Genomic DNA, 15,045 nt, shown 5'->3' with positions numbered 1-15,045 from the left:
GGAGGGGGGCAGGGAAGCACAGCTGGACTGGCAGTCTGCAATGACTATCTAAACTAAAGTCATCTATCTATCTAAACAAACTCCTCTTCCATTCCCCTTGTGCTTCTGATCTGAAATGCAACACCCTTTAACTGAATTCTGCCTTCATGCCCAAGTATAGAGGAATAATATAGTCACGCACATGTGTTTCTCTTAGACTTAGAGTGTATATAAATATAAACAGATCCTAAAGTGAAGATGGTAATCTTTTAAACAGTGGCTAATAATCGACCAGCAATGGACCATTTACCACTATTAAGGGATAAAAGTTATTCCCATTTTTCTCATTTGCTTTTGTTTCAGTGTTCTTAAATGTATGTGTATATGTGTGTGTGTGTGTGAAATGAAAGTAATATATATGTAGATTAGATAATAATTGCAATATCATGCATGATCCATTTAAAAAGTCCTAAATATGAATCCAGTGTTCCTGGGTTTCTCTTTCAAGAAAATTGTTCAGATAAAGATAGAAATAGAGCTGTACAGTATGTGCTGTTAGGGTATGTGTTTAATCTGTACACACTCTGTTGTATGTCTCTCACTGTCCACATACATAATTTGTTCACTCCTTTCATTTTATTTTATTTTTAAAAAGTATATACTTAAAATTATGGAATCAAGCAGAACACAAAAGAGAAAAATGGGAATATAATACTTATTCCACAATACTAGTAAATGATCCATTTATCATGTAATTACTGCTAGCTGTTTAAAAAGTTCATATTCTCTCCTTTAAGTTATCCCAAACGTTGATCCTGGTCCTGAAAACACCTACTTGGTTAGTATTGATTTCAATACTACTCATGTAAGTAAGAACTATTCTCCCGAGGAAGAGTTTGCAGGATTAGGAGCCTTGAGGTCCATTAAAACATGGGCCTCTAAGAGCCCAGTTCTGTCCCCTTACTCACAGTAATACCATACTGCACCAATAAGTCCAAATAATTTCAGTGGGGCTGCCTGTGCAGTGAGGTACTACTCAACATGACAGAGACAAAGGGAAGTGGACTGAGTTCTAAATTAATTCATCTATGTTCATATCTACTTTCCTCTCTTTCTACAATCACTCAGTTTCCTGGTACACACAAGTCCTCCTCCCTACTCTGTTCAGAAACTACAGAATAATTCCTGATGGTTTGTTTTCCCCCTTCCTGACCAAGTATTTTCACAATATATATATATTTTTTTTTAAAAGTTGATCTAACCAAATGCAGACTGACTGAATGTTACAAAATAAGTATGGTGAGATGCTCAGCACTGTCTCCTCCACTGGGCCTGGCCCTGGCCCTGGCCCTGGCCCTGTCAAACCTCACTCATATACAAGCAGTAGAGCAGTGGAAAGACTTAAACAAAACTTTTTTCCATTTGTCAAAACCAAAATCTTTTGATGGAAATTTCTTTTGAAGATTTCTTGGGTCCCAGTGGGGAGAGAGCAGCCTACCCGGAACAGCCAGTAAGCTGGTGGTTAGGGCACTCAGCTGGGATGTGGGAGACCGTCCTGAATCCACCCTATCCCAGGTGAGTACTCTAATCACAGGGCTACTGGCTATTCTGGGGTGGGTGGGTTGGTAGTTCTCTTGTGAAAATTTTTGAAATGTCTCGTTTTCATTCGGCATCAAAACAAAAACAAATTTCAAAACCTTGAATGTTTGGTGGAATGGAATTGTTTTCTGGCCTGTCCTAGAAATAGTTGCATTGACTTCAACTTCAGATTGAAGTCAGTGGTACATATCATGTTACAATGGACACGTGTGAAGGTTTGCATTCACTCTAGTGCATAGTGACGGCATCAGCAGCTTGTAAGAGGCACTTGGCACCTCACAGGACTGGGACCTTATGTCTTAAAATAAAGAGATGCATATGGTTTAAATTGGCTTATAGACGAAACAATCATTCCAGAGCTATCGCCTGCACTAAGTCAGAAAATGTGTTAGAAAAGATGAGTGCCTCAAGCCTTTGGAAATGCATTCCTCCCCTCCCACCCTTTTGCACCAGATTTCCTGCCAAGTTTACTTCTCTAATTACAAATATGACAAATACGTTGCTTGGGATTTATCTACAACCTTCCCAAAGACAAAAACCAAACTGAATACGTACAATGCATTTGCTCTCCCACAGACACTCATGCAGTAGAAAATTTTATGGGCTATTGTTTTGGAAAACTAATTTAATTGAGACAATACTACTAAGATTCTGCAACTCTCTCATCTTTTTCAGTAATTTAAACAAAATTAATTCCTGGGGGTTTTTTTTTGTTTGTTTGTTTTTAAATATACGTTGAATCCGTGATAGTATGGTAGATAGTGAGGACTTTACACTGTGGCTGAAAAAAATTAAGCTTCATTTGCGGGTTTAAAAAGCACCATCCTAATCCCCAGGGAAATCTTTACCACCTGGTGGAAGAGCTAAACGCCTGAGGCAATGCTCTGAGCACTTACTGCTCTAGAGACTTGGTAGGCAAAGAAGACTGCTCAGGAAGAAGGAAGAAAAATCATGGGGGTTTTGGTTTTTTTTTTTTTTTTTTTTTTTTGCATAGTTTATTCCTGATGTAAGAGATCGTGATGCACTCATAAAAAGCTTGGTCCTGGTCACACTGAAGTCAATGGGAGTTTTTCCATTGGCTTCAGTAGGAGCAGGATCAAGTCCAAAATACCACTGGAAAAATACCAGATTGTGGAGAGTTTAGGGAAAAACAAAGGGAATGTAGATCTGAGCCTTCTTCCCAAAACATCACTGTCGTTCCACAGGAAGAGCTGAAATGCCTAGATTTTTTTTTTTTAAGTTTGCATAAAATTGGGATATAGCAGAGAATTTGTCAAAGTGGAACACAAGAAAATAGGGATCAGCATTTCTGGAATAAGGGGCGTGTCTCTTTCCCCCCCTTTAGTCAGGTGATCCAGCTATTCCTTCTTGCTCTTTCCATGTCCAGGTCCAATTGATGGTAGTTTTGTGGTTGAAGCATGTCTTGACTCTGTCTCCCTTTTCTTGCGTCCACTAACGCTCCTGTTTTCTGTCTTTTCTCCATTTCTCTTTTCACTTCTATCCCTCATTTCATGTTCTTCTTCCCCTTCCCAGTCTCCTCTTACCCCCACCCTGCGACATCCAGCCTCACTCATTAACTCCTTCTGTACACCCCTGGCCACTCTGTCCCCCAGCATTTCTAACATTCAGTGCTGTAATGCAGCAGTTCTAATGACTAACACTAGAAATGCTATCAGCAATAGACGTCAAAGGCGGGTAGTGCTTCTCAAACTGAAGATGAGTAGTGATAGTGATGCCTGTGGGGAGAGCGTGCCATGTTGTGCCAGGAGGATTACATATTGTGACACTGGATTAGAACTGCCTGCCACGGGTGCAACCCACACCTTGAAACCCTGGTAGCCTAGTTGGCATTTTTCTAGCAACTGAGATTAAGGAGGAACAGATTTGAAGCCACAGGAGTTAAATGCCATCAAAATTGCCTGAAGAAACTGATGCTCCAGATGGAAGAATTATTATAATTATACCTTCCTTCTGTATAGTGTCTTTCAGCCACCAGAACCAGACCCCAAGGTGCTTTACAAACTGTCAGTGTGCATATAATTATATATAGGATAAGGATAATTGTCTCCAGGCTGAGACGTGGCATATCTAGGGCCAATTCCTATGCTTAGTTACAATGGTGTAAATCCAGAATAACTCATCTGATCTGAATGTAGTTAATCCAGTGTAATTGTGAGCAGAATTTTGACTAAAATCCGAACCAAGGAGTTTTAAAAAACACTATTAAATGGTTTTGTGGGTTTTTAAGAGGAAGGAAAATGAAATGTCTGAGACCCTTCTGTTATGTAATGAAGAATATGCAAAAATTCAAGGTTTTCTTTTTCTTTTTTTAAACACACAGACACTTATTTCTTATTTCCCACTGAAACCAATGGGAGTTTTGCCTGTGCAAGGACTGCAGAATCAGACCCTGAAATTATGCTGGTCCTTTTAGATATAATTTCTTTTATAACAACCAAAGACTTGATTCTCTAACCCTTACTCATATGACTGGTCCTTTATTTACATGATTAGTCTTATGGTTCTTGTCACACAGAGCCACAGTCCGACGCACGCTTTTTCACAGTGAGCAATACCTTATCTTTGGGAAGAGGCCTGTTGAAATAAATGAGATTACTCTCAGAGCCAGATACTATTAAGAGTGCCATTGAAATCAGTGGGACTCTTTGTGAAGTAAGGTATTGCTCAGGGTGAGCAAGAATGGCAGAATCTGGCCCATAAGGATTAGTTACTTGCATGAGAAAATGTTGCAGGATCAGGCCTCAAGTTAAGTATGAAGAGCTAGACACAAGGGCCCAGATCTTCAAAGGCATTTAGGAGTCTAACTTTATTGATTTTAATGGGAGTTGGGTGACTATCTTTCAGGATCTCGGCCAGCTTCTGTTAATACTATTTTTTATAATGTACATATAAAGCGTACATCTTTGTACACTGATCCAAAGCTCAAAAGGTTAATGAGTGTCTTTCCATTGACATCAATGGGCTTTGGATCAGGCCTTGCATTCCTGCATTCAGAGCTCTCGACTTTACTGAGTTATGCAGCATATTCCGCTTTGTAGCTGGTTCAGCCTCCCTGTATGACATAATCCGGCAGGGCGGTGCGGGTCTTCCTCTTGGAGCTGCTCTGGGTCCTCTCCCCTCTCTTCTCCTCCCCACTCTGAGCTTGAATAATCCTTTTGCAAGTAGTTCCATTGACTGCAATCATTTTGGGCTCCACTAATTCTACTTTTTGCCAGTGTCCCCAGCAATTTAAACCTGGGGGAGGATTCCTTTAGTGTAAGGTAGCTCTGAAGCTGCTCTGGGAACTGGGATGGCACAGAATCCGCTCCAGAATTGGAGATGGGGTTGCAAACGGGATGTAGGGTTTGATCCACTTTCCATTGACATCACTTCAATGGGAGTTGGATCAGACCCTTAAGAAGGAATATAACAATTGTTAGGGCTGAAAGGAGCTAAAACATTGTTTTGGCCTGCACCCCCACCCAGGCATTGCAGAAACTGTGGGAGATATAACATCTCCCTGATCTGTTTGCAGAGGCGATGTTCCATGTCTGGATCTTCTCCCTTCAGCCATCTGTGCCACCCAGGATCTCCTTACACTGCAATAATCACCTTATGGCAATTTACTTTGGCTTTAAAGCCTCTGTGCTCATGAGGTAGCATAGAGGAGCCTCAACACAGCCAAGGTTCAGGGCCAACATTTTGTTGTATCAAGTGTAAGAATGGAGCTGCCTAGGAAAATGCCCCAGGCCAGCTAGAAATCAGCTGGAAGGTATCAAGTATGTAAGGTGATAAGAGTTAGAATGATGGAAATCATTGTGGGAAGTTATCTTCCACTTTTCATGCAACTCCGTTAAGCCCCAGTTGAGAAAAGCACGGGCTTAACTTCCATGTTCAAGCACTTTGCTGAATCAGGGCCTTAATTTTCTTTTTGAGAGAATGTTAAATATTCATAGAAGGCCTATAAGTGCAAATTGCATGTGAGAGATCTCTGATTCTTAAAGAACCTTTTGTTGATTTGATGACATTATGGAGCAATATATTCCTCTCTGCTCACCTCAGGCTCATTTGAAGATGAATCTGTTGAAAAGCTGTTGAGCTAAACTGGGGCAAATCACATTTAAATATCTCCAGTCTGCTGGAGTTCATGCAACAGTACAGAACATTCCTCAGAAACGTGGACCTTTCAGACACATCGCAGCCACTGAATAAGACACAATGCCATTGTTTGCAGAAGCAATAGGCTGCAATTTGTACTTTTGTTATTTAATATTCATATTGGAAGAACAGTGCTCAGAGACCCCAAAGCAGCATTGGCGCCCAAAAAAATTCATTGGTGAACCACAAACAGTAGCCATGGGAAGTATAAATTATTTAAATCCAAAGAAATATTAGAATAATTAAGCCTAAATCAATGGGATCTGGATCAGGCTCCAGATGCATACTGCATTAGCAGCAAAGCATCTGAAGTATGTTGTGCTGTAGGCAAAATTTAAACAGTGGGTGACATCATCCTTTCTCCCTCCACAGAATCTTGGGGAAGCAGGGAAATAATCAATTTTGGATGTGTTTCACCAGCCGTGTGCTTCCCAGAGAAAGAGATGATTCGTGTGAAGAGTGCATTTATGCCCATATAGACAAACATTTAAAACCTTGATTTGTGGAATGAAATTGATTACGGCAAACTATTTTAAAAAGTGCCCCAGCCTGTGGCTGTGTCTCGAACTGGATGGATGTTCTAGCAGGTAATCAAAAATGATGGAAACTAATAACTGTGCTTAAAACTGAGCAAACCAACCTGGAAAAAACCCACTGATCTACTAGCCTTAATGTGACTTGTGACACAGACCAAAACAGCCAGGGAATTCAGTGTGAACGCTTGGTTCTTACTTAGTACTCGGGCCTCTTTTATTTATGCTGACAAATATTTCTGCTGCTCTCGATGCTTTATCTCTGCTGCATTACTCCAGCCCTCCTCCCCAGTCGTACGACAGTGAACTGGCTTCTGCCTCTGGCATACACACAAGGCCCTGATTCGTTTTTGCCCTACATCTTGTGTAATGAAGTATGCCTGTGCAAAGTGGGTGTAAAAGGCCACCTGTCATGCAGTGGCTGGCCCCTTTAAGAGAAATTGGGCATAGCCCCAGCTGATGCGGTGAGGCCAGGGATCAAGTGATAGCTTGAAGATTGCCTGAGGCTAGACCCACAAAGGTGACTGTAGGCATTACAGTGTCTTATGCTTAGGCAAAGCAAAATCCATAGCCCTGAGTTAGGTGCCTAAGAAAGGGATTCACAGAAACCAGCAAGCTGAGAGGGGCAAACCTTGGGCTGCCCCTCAAAGGTAGTAAGGACCCCAGTTCTACTCAGGATTCATCACTGTGACCCCTCTCCTGGATTTAGGCACCTAAACTAGGTCGGTCATGTCTCAGGGAGGGCGAGGGTCCATCCTACCCAATTCTATCCAACAGCAGTTAGGCCAATCTCCTGAAACATGGGAGACCCGTTTGCAAATCCCTATTCCGACTGATCTGGAGTGCGGCCTTGAACCCAGATCTCCCATAGCCTAGGTGAGTGCCCTCACTGTCAGGGTATTGGGTATTCTGTGGTTGGTGTGTCTCCATCTCTGCTGTTGCAGTGTGTATAAATAACTTTTTCACTGGGCTAGAGAGAGAGAACATGAGCAACTCGCTGTAGCCCAGTTATTAGGACACCCCTGGGATGTGGCAGCATGAGGTTCAAATCCCTCCTCGAAGCAATGTAAATGACCACACAAGGCGGCGGAGTATCAGTGCCAGAGTTTCTGCATGCCTCATCCTATCCACAGTTTCTACACTCCACATACAAAGCTTCCAGAAACCTTAACTGTAGTCTGGGAAAGAAAATGCCATGAACTGATGGGCAGCTGATCTCTGGCTCTACCTCACAAGGAAAGTTTAAGTATAGTAAACAAGCAATAGATTCCCTCATCCATCTCTTCCTAACAAGCATGCGGAAGTAGTAATTGTCCAATGTCTGTCACTAATTTGCATTCGCATCATGTGTTTTGAGCCCTTTTTGCAGACCATGATTAAAGATATGCAGAGCTAGCCCTCCTGCAGGCAAATTATGTGACCCCTGCTACAGGAGTGCCATCCTATTTACATTTTTGGAACAAATGTGATGCATTTCATTTTCCTCTACTCCTTCCCCAGCAGCCCTAATCACCTGGCTCTTACATTCTGCAGTCATGTCTCACGTCTCTGGGTGAAGATAGGGATATCCATCTTGATGAGTGATAGTTTAGCATTTGCCAACATTTCAGTCTCTTGGCTGCTACTGTCCTCAAATTAAACAGAGGGTCAATCGCTATTATAAAGTTTACACACACAGGAGGAATATGTATGTAGAACACATAGCTAATTTCTGAACGAGGGGCCATCTCCTGAGAGAGGTGCCAAGTCCTCACAACTCCTATTAAATTTTCACTTCTATGGGAGTTTTTTAGGGGCTCAGGCCCTAAACTGTGTGTGTTTTATTGTGCTGTCCTCAATCGTATTGCCTAGCAGAGCCGAAAACATACGGACGCTTTAATTGTGACAGAAAAGTCACAGAGGTGTATTTTCTATGGTTAAAAGCTGGGCCCATGCTGCATGATAGTAAGGCACACATTAATTCTCACTGTCACACAAACCAATCTGCATTCCCCCTGCAAGTGAAACCATTCCTCACCCTTCCAAACAGCTCTTGGTGTTTCTTTTGTCTCTCTTTTTCACCTGCTCTAGAACCGCTGAAGTTTCTACACACCTTGTGGAACTGCTGAGGGGTAGAGGGCATGGATTGAAGGGGTCTTGAATTGGGGTCTCCCACTAAAGAAAATTGATATAGTTTGTGAGGTTGGGAGTAGAGCTGGTTGGAAAATAGTTCTTTTCCCCCTGGGTGAAGTCAACTTTGAAAACCGAAATGCTTTAATTCAAAATTGTGGTGCTTCATGGGAGTTGTAGTTGGGGTGCATTATGCTCCCATTCTCCTCTATGGGCTGGGCTCTCTGGCCAGACTACTTGTCCCATGACGCACCATTTCCTCCCCTCTTGGTGTGGGGAGAGGGTGCATGATAGGAGTCCCTGGACGTGATGCACAATGGGAAATGTAGTCCCACCTGAGAGCCCATAGAGGAGAATTGAAGCATAAGGCACTTTAACAACAATTCGGATGAGGCACCACAATGACATCTTGAATAAAAATATTTCAATTTTGTGTTGAAAATCAAACCCCCTCCAGTTTTTAGGCATTTGGGTTTTTGATGAAATATTGAAATTTTCCACAGAAAGCAGACATTTTTCTTGTAAAAATCAAAAACCCAAATTTCCAACAAAAAAGAAGTTTGATGGAAATTTTTTTCCACTGGCTGTAATGGGGAGTATTGTCTTCTCCCCTTTCCCACCTGTGCCCAGCTGACCATTGGGTGGTCTGGCAAGAATGCAGTCTAAGGGGCTCATAGTCTCTGAAAGTCCCTCCCCTTGCTTGACGGATAACCAAGAGAAGATGGCTCCCTCCCAGATCTGAGGGACACAATAATCATTGGCAGTATTATCTTCCACTCTGCCTCTGAGTAGCTGGGCTGATTTGAGTGGCCCTAGTTGTAGAAGCCATAGGTCCCCCTCACCAGTGGGTTACAATAACACTTGTGCAACTACCTCAAAAGCATTGATTGGCCCATCAGATATGCACAGCAGCTTCATGGCATGAAATCCAGCAGGGATCCATTCCAGAGATACTCCAAAGACAGGCTTTTTCTCTGTGTTACACTGAGAGAGTCCCGTTTTGTGACAGTACATCCAAGTGTCTACTGTATCTTTGTAACCCATGGTTACAGCACTCTCCCTCATATCAATACACTGATGAAAAGAAACAGAAAAAAAAAAACAGCTTCCAGAATTCTTGGGCCATTGTTATTTATTTATTTATTTATTATTAAACGACTTCAATCTTCTTTTCTTATAACAAACCAAACAAATTCTAGGTGCCAACCTATCCACAGCACAAGTGCCAAAGTACTATGCATCAAAAGAGAGGAAAGACCAGTATACCTGTGCTCCTCTGTAGCACTTACCTTTCCAACATGATTAGAAGCCCAGTAGTTTTAGCACTTCATGGCATTTTCTTTTAGCATGCAAGGACTGGTGCCTGGGACATTTGTTGTAAGCGCACAGATGTTATGCTGTCATTTAAGAAATAATAATAATTTGACTCAAACAAACTGTTTTGGTAAGAATCCATGTTTGCTTTTGTTTTTAGGTGAAAGAAGCTTCTCATGAACCACAGATGGTGTTTACAGCTCGCCACGCGACTATCACTTTCCAGACAGATGGAGAAACATGGAGGGAACAGAAAGAGAAAAAAGCAGCTCTGATGGTTGGCATTTTAATTGGAGTTTTTGTACTTTGCTGGATACCTTTCTTTATCACAGAATTAATAAGCCCCCTCTGTTCCTGCAACATTCCACCGGTCTGGAAAAGCATCTTTCTCTGGCTTGGCTACTCCAATTCTTTCTTTAATCCTCTTATTTATACAGCATTTAACAAAAATTACAACAATGCCTTCAAAACCCTTTTTGTAAGGCAGAGATAAAAGAGGGATGGTTACATTACCATGTAATACACTGACTTAGCAGAGGAAATATGTGCCTGTGAAATGTCTGATTGTAAAGGGCAGCCCCTATCTTAAGAGATTTTGCAGCAGTGGAGAACTACACCGAACACCTGTTTGTTGGGTCATAAACCTACTTACCTTGTACGGTCTCCCATTGAAATGCATGTACGCTGAGCTGTACTGAAGAAAGACGATGCTAGAAGACTGAAGGGGTGAATGTTTCCTTTCTCTAGGATTTGAATCGATTTGTGCTAAATTCTGGAAGAAGTTAATTAAAAACATCTAGCATCACACTAATCCAATCTACCCAGACTAACCCTATCCAGCCAACTATTGCTGCCAGGTAGTAGAATCTTCTTAATGGGCACAGGCATCAATGGAAACTCTGCCACTTAAGCAATAGCTCTGAGTGATTGGTGCACGACCCTGCTGCTAGTTTAATTTTAGGAATGTCTTGGGGGGGGGGGGAGACAAATGCACTTTGATATCATTTTTGGTAATATTTGAATAAAATAAATTGGACTAAGTTAAGCAGCCCTACTAGAGCAAGGACGCAGCCTGAGGTGAACCAAGGGCACAGCACTCGTGCTAGCAAGCATTCGTCCACTTCTATAAATTATAATTAAAGGTGAACCCTGAGTTAACTGAAACTGAAGGTCAATTATGTCCCTTTAGGTTACAGGAGTGGAGTTTTACGGCCAGATCCCCAATTGGTGTAAATCTGCATCATTCTCATCGAAGACTTAACTTTCATAGAATTAAAACTGGAATGGGGTGCTCTGCTTTTCAGGGAATGTACAGAACTAGAGATTTGTCCTCTCTTTTATACACCACTCTTTGGGAAGGTCAGAGGAAACATTGCCCAAGCTCACAGCTCAACACTGGGCGAGTTCAGCCAGAGTGGTTATAGGGGTATTGTAGTCATCTCAACCCCATGCAGGCCATGGGCAGCTAGGATACCACTGTACTCCACCCTAGTCCAGCACAGAACTTCAGAGGGACTTATATATGCCCCTCTTGAACGTGACGGAAGCACACACTCCTCAGTGGAAGACTGGTGTTTCATGAAGTTCTGGGATAGCGGCTCTGGCTTGCAACACCAAACTCAGAGCATACTAGGCAGGTCCAGGGAGAGACCTCAGGACGCTAACTAGAATCCAAGTATAAACAAACCTCCAGCCGAATGCTTTCCTTGTTCTCTGTAGTACTTTTAAAATCTCTTTACTGCCATAACCACTTAGGAGTTAACTTTAAGCATTAGAAGAGAAAGGAAGACACGTCTCTTGTGGCCTTTCTGCTCTAGCTGATATTTAGATCTAAAGTAGATGGGAAGAGAAGCAGAAGAATTATGCACAAGGACCACGGGTGGGAGTTGAAGAGCATAAGTCCACCAACATTCTTCCCTTTCCTCTTGTGATGCCTTGGGTTAGTTATGGTCTGCTGGCCCATCACTTTAAATGCGAGGAGCTATTAATAGAACATTTTCAGGCCACACTGCGGCTCTAAGTCTGCTGACTTTCAAGGCATACCGGAAAGTTTCTCTTTTTTTTACAGATTTTCTCCCCAAAGAGTGTGGGAATTTTTGGTAAGAAATTGAGATTCCGCTTTCTGTCAAGAGTGGGGGGAAAGGGAGCTAGATCTTCAGTTGGTGTTGTGCCACTACACAGAGCCATGTAACTGATGTGTTTTTTTAATTGTACATGCACTGATAGTTTTCTGATCAACACATTTTGTAAATTAAAAACAACAACAATAATGAAACTCTCTCTCTTTGTGATCATTTGCACTCTGACAGCTCCTACTAAAGGGAATTACTGGATTCTCTATTTAAAAGTCAAATATTTACACAAGGCATGTTGTTTAAAGAAAGAGCCTAACAAGTGATAGTTCACATGAGTATTTCCGTCCCTCCTTCATTTAAAGGTGACAATCTTTAGGCTCCATTATCTACTAACAAGTAACTTTTCCTCATGAGCTGTAGTTGGTATCTACAAGGAAGAAAGGATTGGAGACAGTTTTTAAGCGTTAGAGCAAAGGGCCAGGAGCGTGTCATGTAGGTTCTATTCCTTGCTCTGAAAGCAACTTTCTTATGACCTGAGACAGCCACCTAACTTTTCTGTGCCTCAGTTTACCATCTTATTGAACTGATATAATTATATCAGGAGTATTGGGAGGCTTGAAAGGGCTGCACTGTACTATACAAATCCAGAGTTGTTTTTATATAATGGTAGTGGCCTAGGGACCTTATCTGAGACTGGGACCCCATTTTGATGGGTGCTGTACATATACAGAAGAGACAGTCCCTGCCCAGAAGAGCTTGCAATCTATATAGATAAAATTGACAAAGTCAGAGAAAGGGATTATTAATCCCATTTTACAGATGGCAATTGAGGCACAGATGGACTAAGGGGCAGATTTTAAAAGATATCTAGGCACTCAAGGATGCAGATAGGTGCCTAATAGGTGCTTTTGAAAATCTTATCTCCATCTTTAGATGCTAAAATACCTTTTAAAAATCTAGCCCTAAGCAATTTGCCCAGACTCCCACAGGAAGTCTGTGGTGGTGCAGGGACTTGATGCTTCTGCTCTCACTTGCACCAGATTTACATTGGTGTATAACTCAGTGTAGTTCTTTTTGCTTTGTACTGTTGCGAGATCAGAATCATGTACTATCGATAGAGGAATTGTCTTAGTGCTGTGCTACCATTTAAAAAAAAGCTCTATTATAAAAAAAGTCTGGTACTAGCGTTATGTGCCTGTGTTTAGAAGGACAACAGCACATGTCCAGACTTGGAGAACAGATGTTAAGACTTTTTAATTCATTTATTAAATCAGCCATCCAATAGAATCTGAGCTGAGAGCAAAGGGGATGTGTTATATGGGGCTTATGTTAACATATATGTTATATATGACATAGCCCTGCTTCTCACCATCAGTTTTATAGATTTTTAAAGCCCTCATCTTCAGTTGACTTCCTGCAGAATGCAGGCCACAGAGTTTCACCCAGTAATTCAGGCACTGAGCCCATAACATGGTAGAACTAGAGTATCATTAGAGAACCCTTTAGTCTTAATTTAAAGATTCCAACTGGTGGCTAATTTACCCCATCTCTTGGTGATCTGTTCCAGTTATTAGTTACCCAAATTTGCATTTTTATTTCAATTGAAAGAAAAGGGAGAAGACGATGATGAAGCATGCAATTGGTTCTCCTCTCCTCCACTTCAAGTGTTGCATAGAATTCACATAAATTACTACTGTGTTGTTACCCTTAGCTCCAGGATGGATTAACGAATGTTTAGCAGCACAGGTCCCAGCATGTACATCTAAAAAGGTTAAAACAGCTACTCTAAAGCAGTGGTTCCCAAACTTTAACAACCTGTGAACCTCTTTTACTAAAATGTCAAGTCTCACAAACCCCCTCCTAAAAATGAGTATTTCCAGGGATTTTCTCCTCTACCTGAATATAAATTATAAAAGCATTGATCTTGGAAATATAAAATTTGTTATGTCCTGCTTATTACACATGCTATTATTTATCATTACAGTATTTTCATTACATTATGAAAATGGCAACACTCTTCCAAGATTTCACTTTCGTAGCTTGTATCACTTTGAATAAGCCTGTTATAAGACAAATCAGGCAAACTGTTCTCCTACAGCAACACATATATTAGTGGGCCAAACTAATTAGAGTTACTGAATTGTGAATTAAACCCCTAGAGGAATCTACTAGTATACAATAGATTTGCTAGAAATCTTTTAAGTCTTACTTCACAATCCAGAGGCAGGTTTTTATTTTTTAAACTGTTGAATTAATCTTCAGCATGAATGATGGGGCAAAGTGTTAAGAAATTGGCTCCACAATCCCTAGCAGCTAGTTTAAGATTTCTCTCTCTCTCACCCAGCCCCCACACCCCTATGGGCTTGTACTTTTGAGAATGGAATTTTTAATTGACTTTTCCTGATGACAAAATGTGGACCCAAAGTTTAGATTGTAAAATATTTCCTAAGTAGAAATTGATTCTCATTCAGTGTGTTCATTACAATTCTCATTTGTATTTCTATATACGTTTCCCTTGCCATCATCCATTTTGGATGTACAAAAAAATCAAACATAGGGGAACAGGTATACTGGTCCAAAGGTCCATTTAGCCCAGCATCCTGCCTCTGACATAACCAGAAAAAGATCTAGGAGCTCAGCAGATATGAGATAATCTACCTCCACCTAGGGGCAGATTTTACTCATCAGGGTTAACCACTTGGAAGATCTAATTCAGACTTGCATTTTGCAGAACTGCTTCTTGTAGCTTGCAACAGTCTTATGTAATCTGATTTTGAGTTTTGAAGTAATGGTTCCATTTCCCATGGGAGTCTGCTTGACTGTTCAATTGATCTTTCGGTTCAGATCTTTTCTTTAATGTCTAATCAAACTTTGCCTTCCTTAGCTTCAAACCATTGCTCCTTTTCCTACGGTTTCCAGAGACTAAAAATATTTCATTCCTTCATTTATTTTGTAACCTCTGAGGTATTTATAGACTGATCACATCTCCCCAGATCTTCTCTTTTAAAGCCTATAATTTACCTCCCTTACTCTCACCACTCCTCTTATCAGTTTCGTTGTCCTTTGTACATTGTCTGACTTCCCTATTATCTTCCTCAACCCTGGATCCAATACTGCTGCTGTTTAGTCCACCATCTTGCCATGACAGTCCAAAGAGGATTTCCCTTACATAAGTAAAGGACACACACTATGTATGTAGTAATAAAACAACAGAGGGTCCTGTGGCACCTTTAAGACTAACAGAAGTATTGGGGCATAAGCTTTCGTGGGTGAATGCC

At 41.3% G+C, this 15,045-nt stretch overlaps 1 protein-coding gene across 1 annotated transcript in view; it reads left to right on the top strand.

Annotated features, from left to right (window-relative positions):
• Positions 1 to 10,616, top strand: part of LOC112126087 (5-hydroxytryptamine receptor 5B-like) — an 11,595-nt gene extending 979 nt beyond the window's left edge. Inside the window, exon 2 of the mRNA XM_024224505.1 lies at positions 9,853 to 10,616. Within this exon, the coding sequence (XP_024080273.1) occupies positions 9,853 to 10,185 (333 nt within the window). The 3' untranslated portion in view covers positions 10,186 to 10,616. The remainder of the gene's footprint in view (positions 1 to 9,852) is intronic.
• Positions 10,617 to 15,045: the final 4,429 nt, after the last annotated feature.

The sequence above is a fragment of the Terrapene carolina genome, unplaced genomic scaffold, assembly GCF_002925995.2.
Source record: "Terrapene carolina triunguis isolate 2854851 unplaced genomic scaffold, T_m_triunguis-2.0 Scaffold62, whole genome shotgun sequence".
Lineage (NCBI taxonomy): Eukaryota > Metazoa > Chordata > Testudines > Emydidae > Terrapene > Terrapene triunguis.
This window is presented reverse-complemented; position numbering and strand designations above follow the sequence as displayed.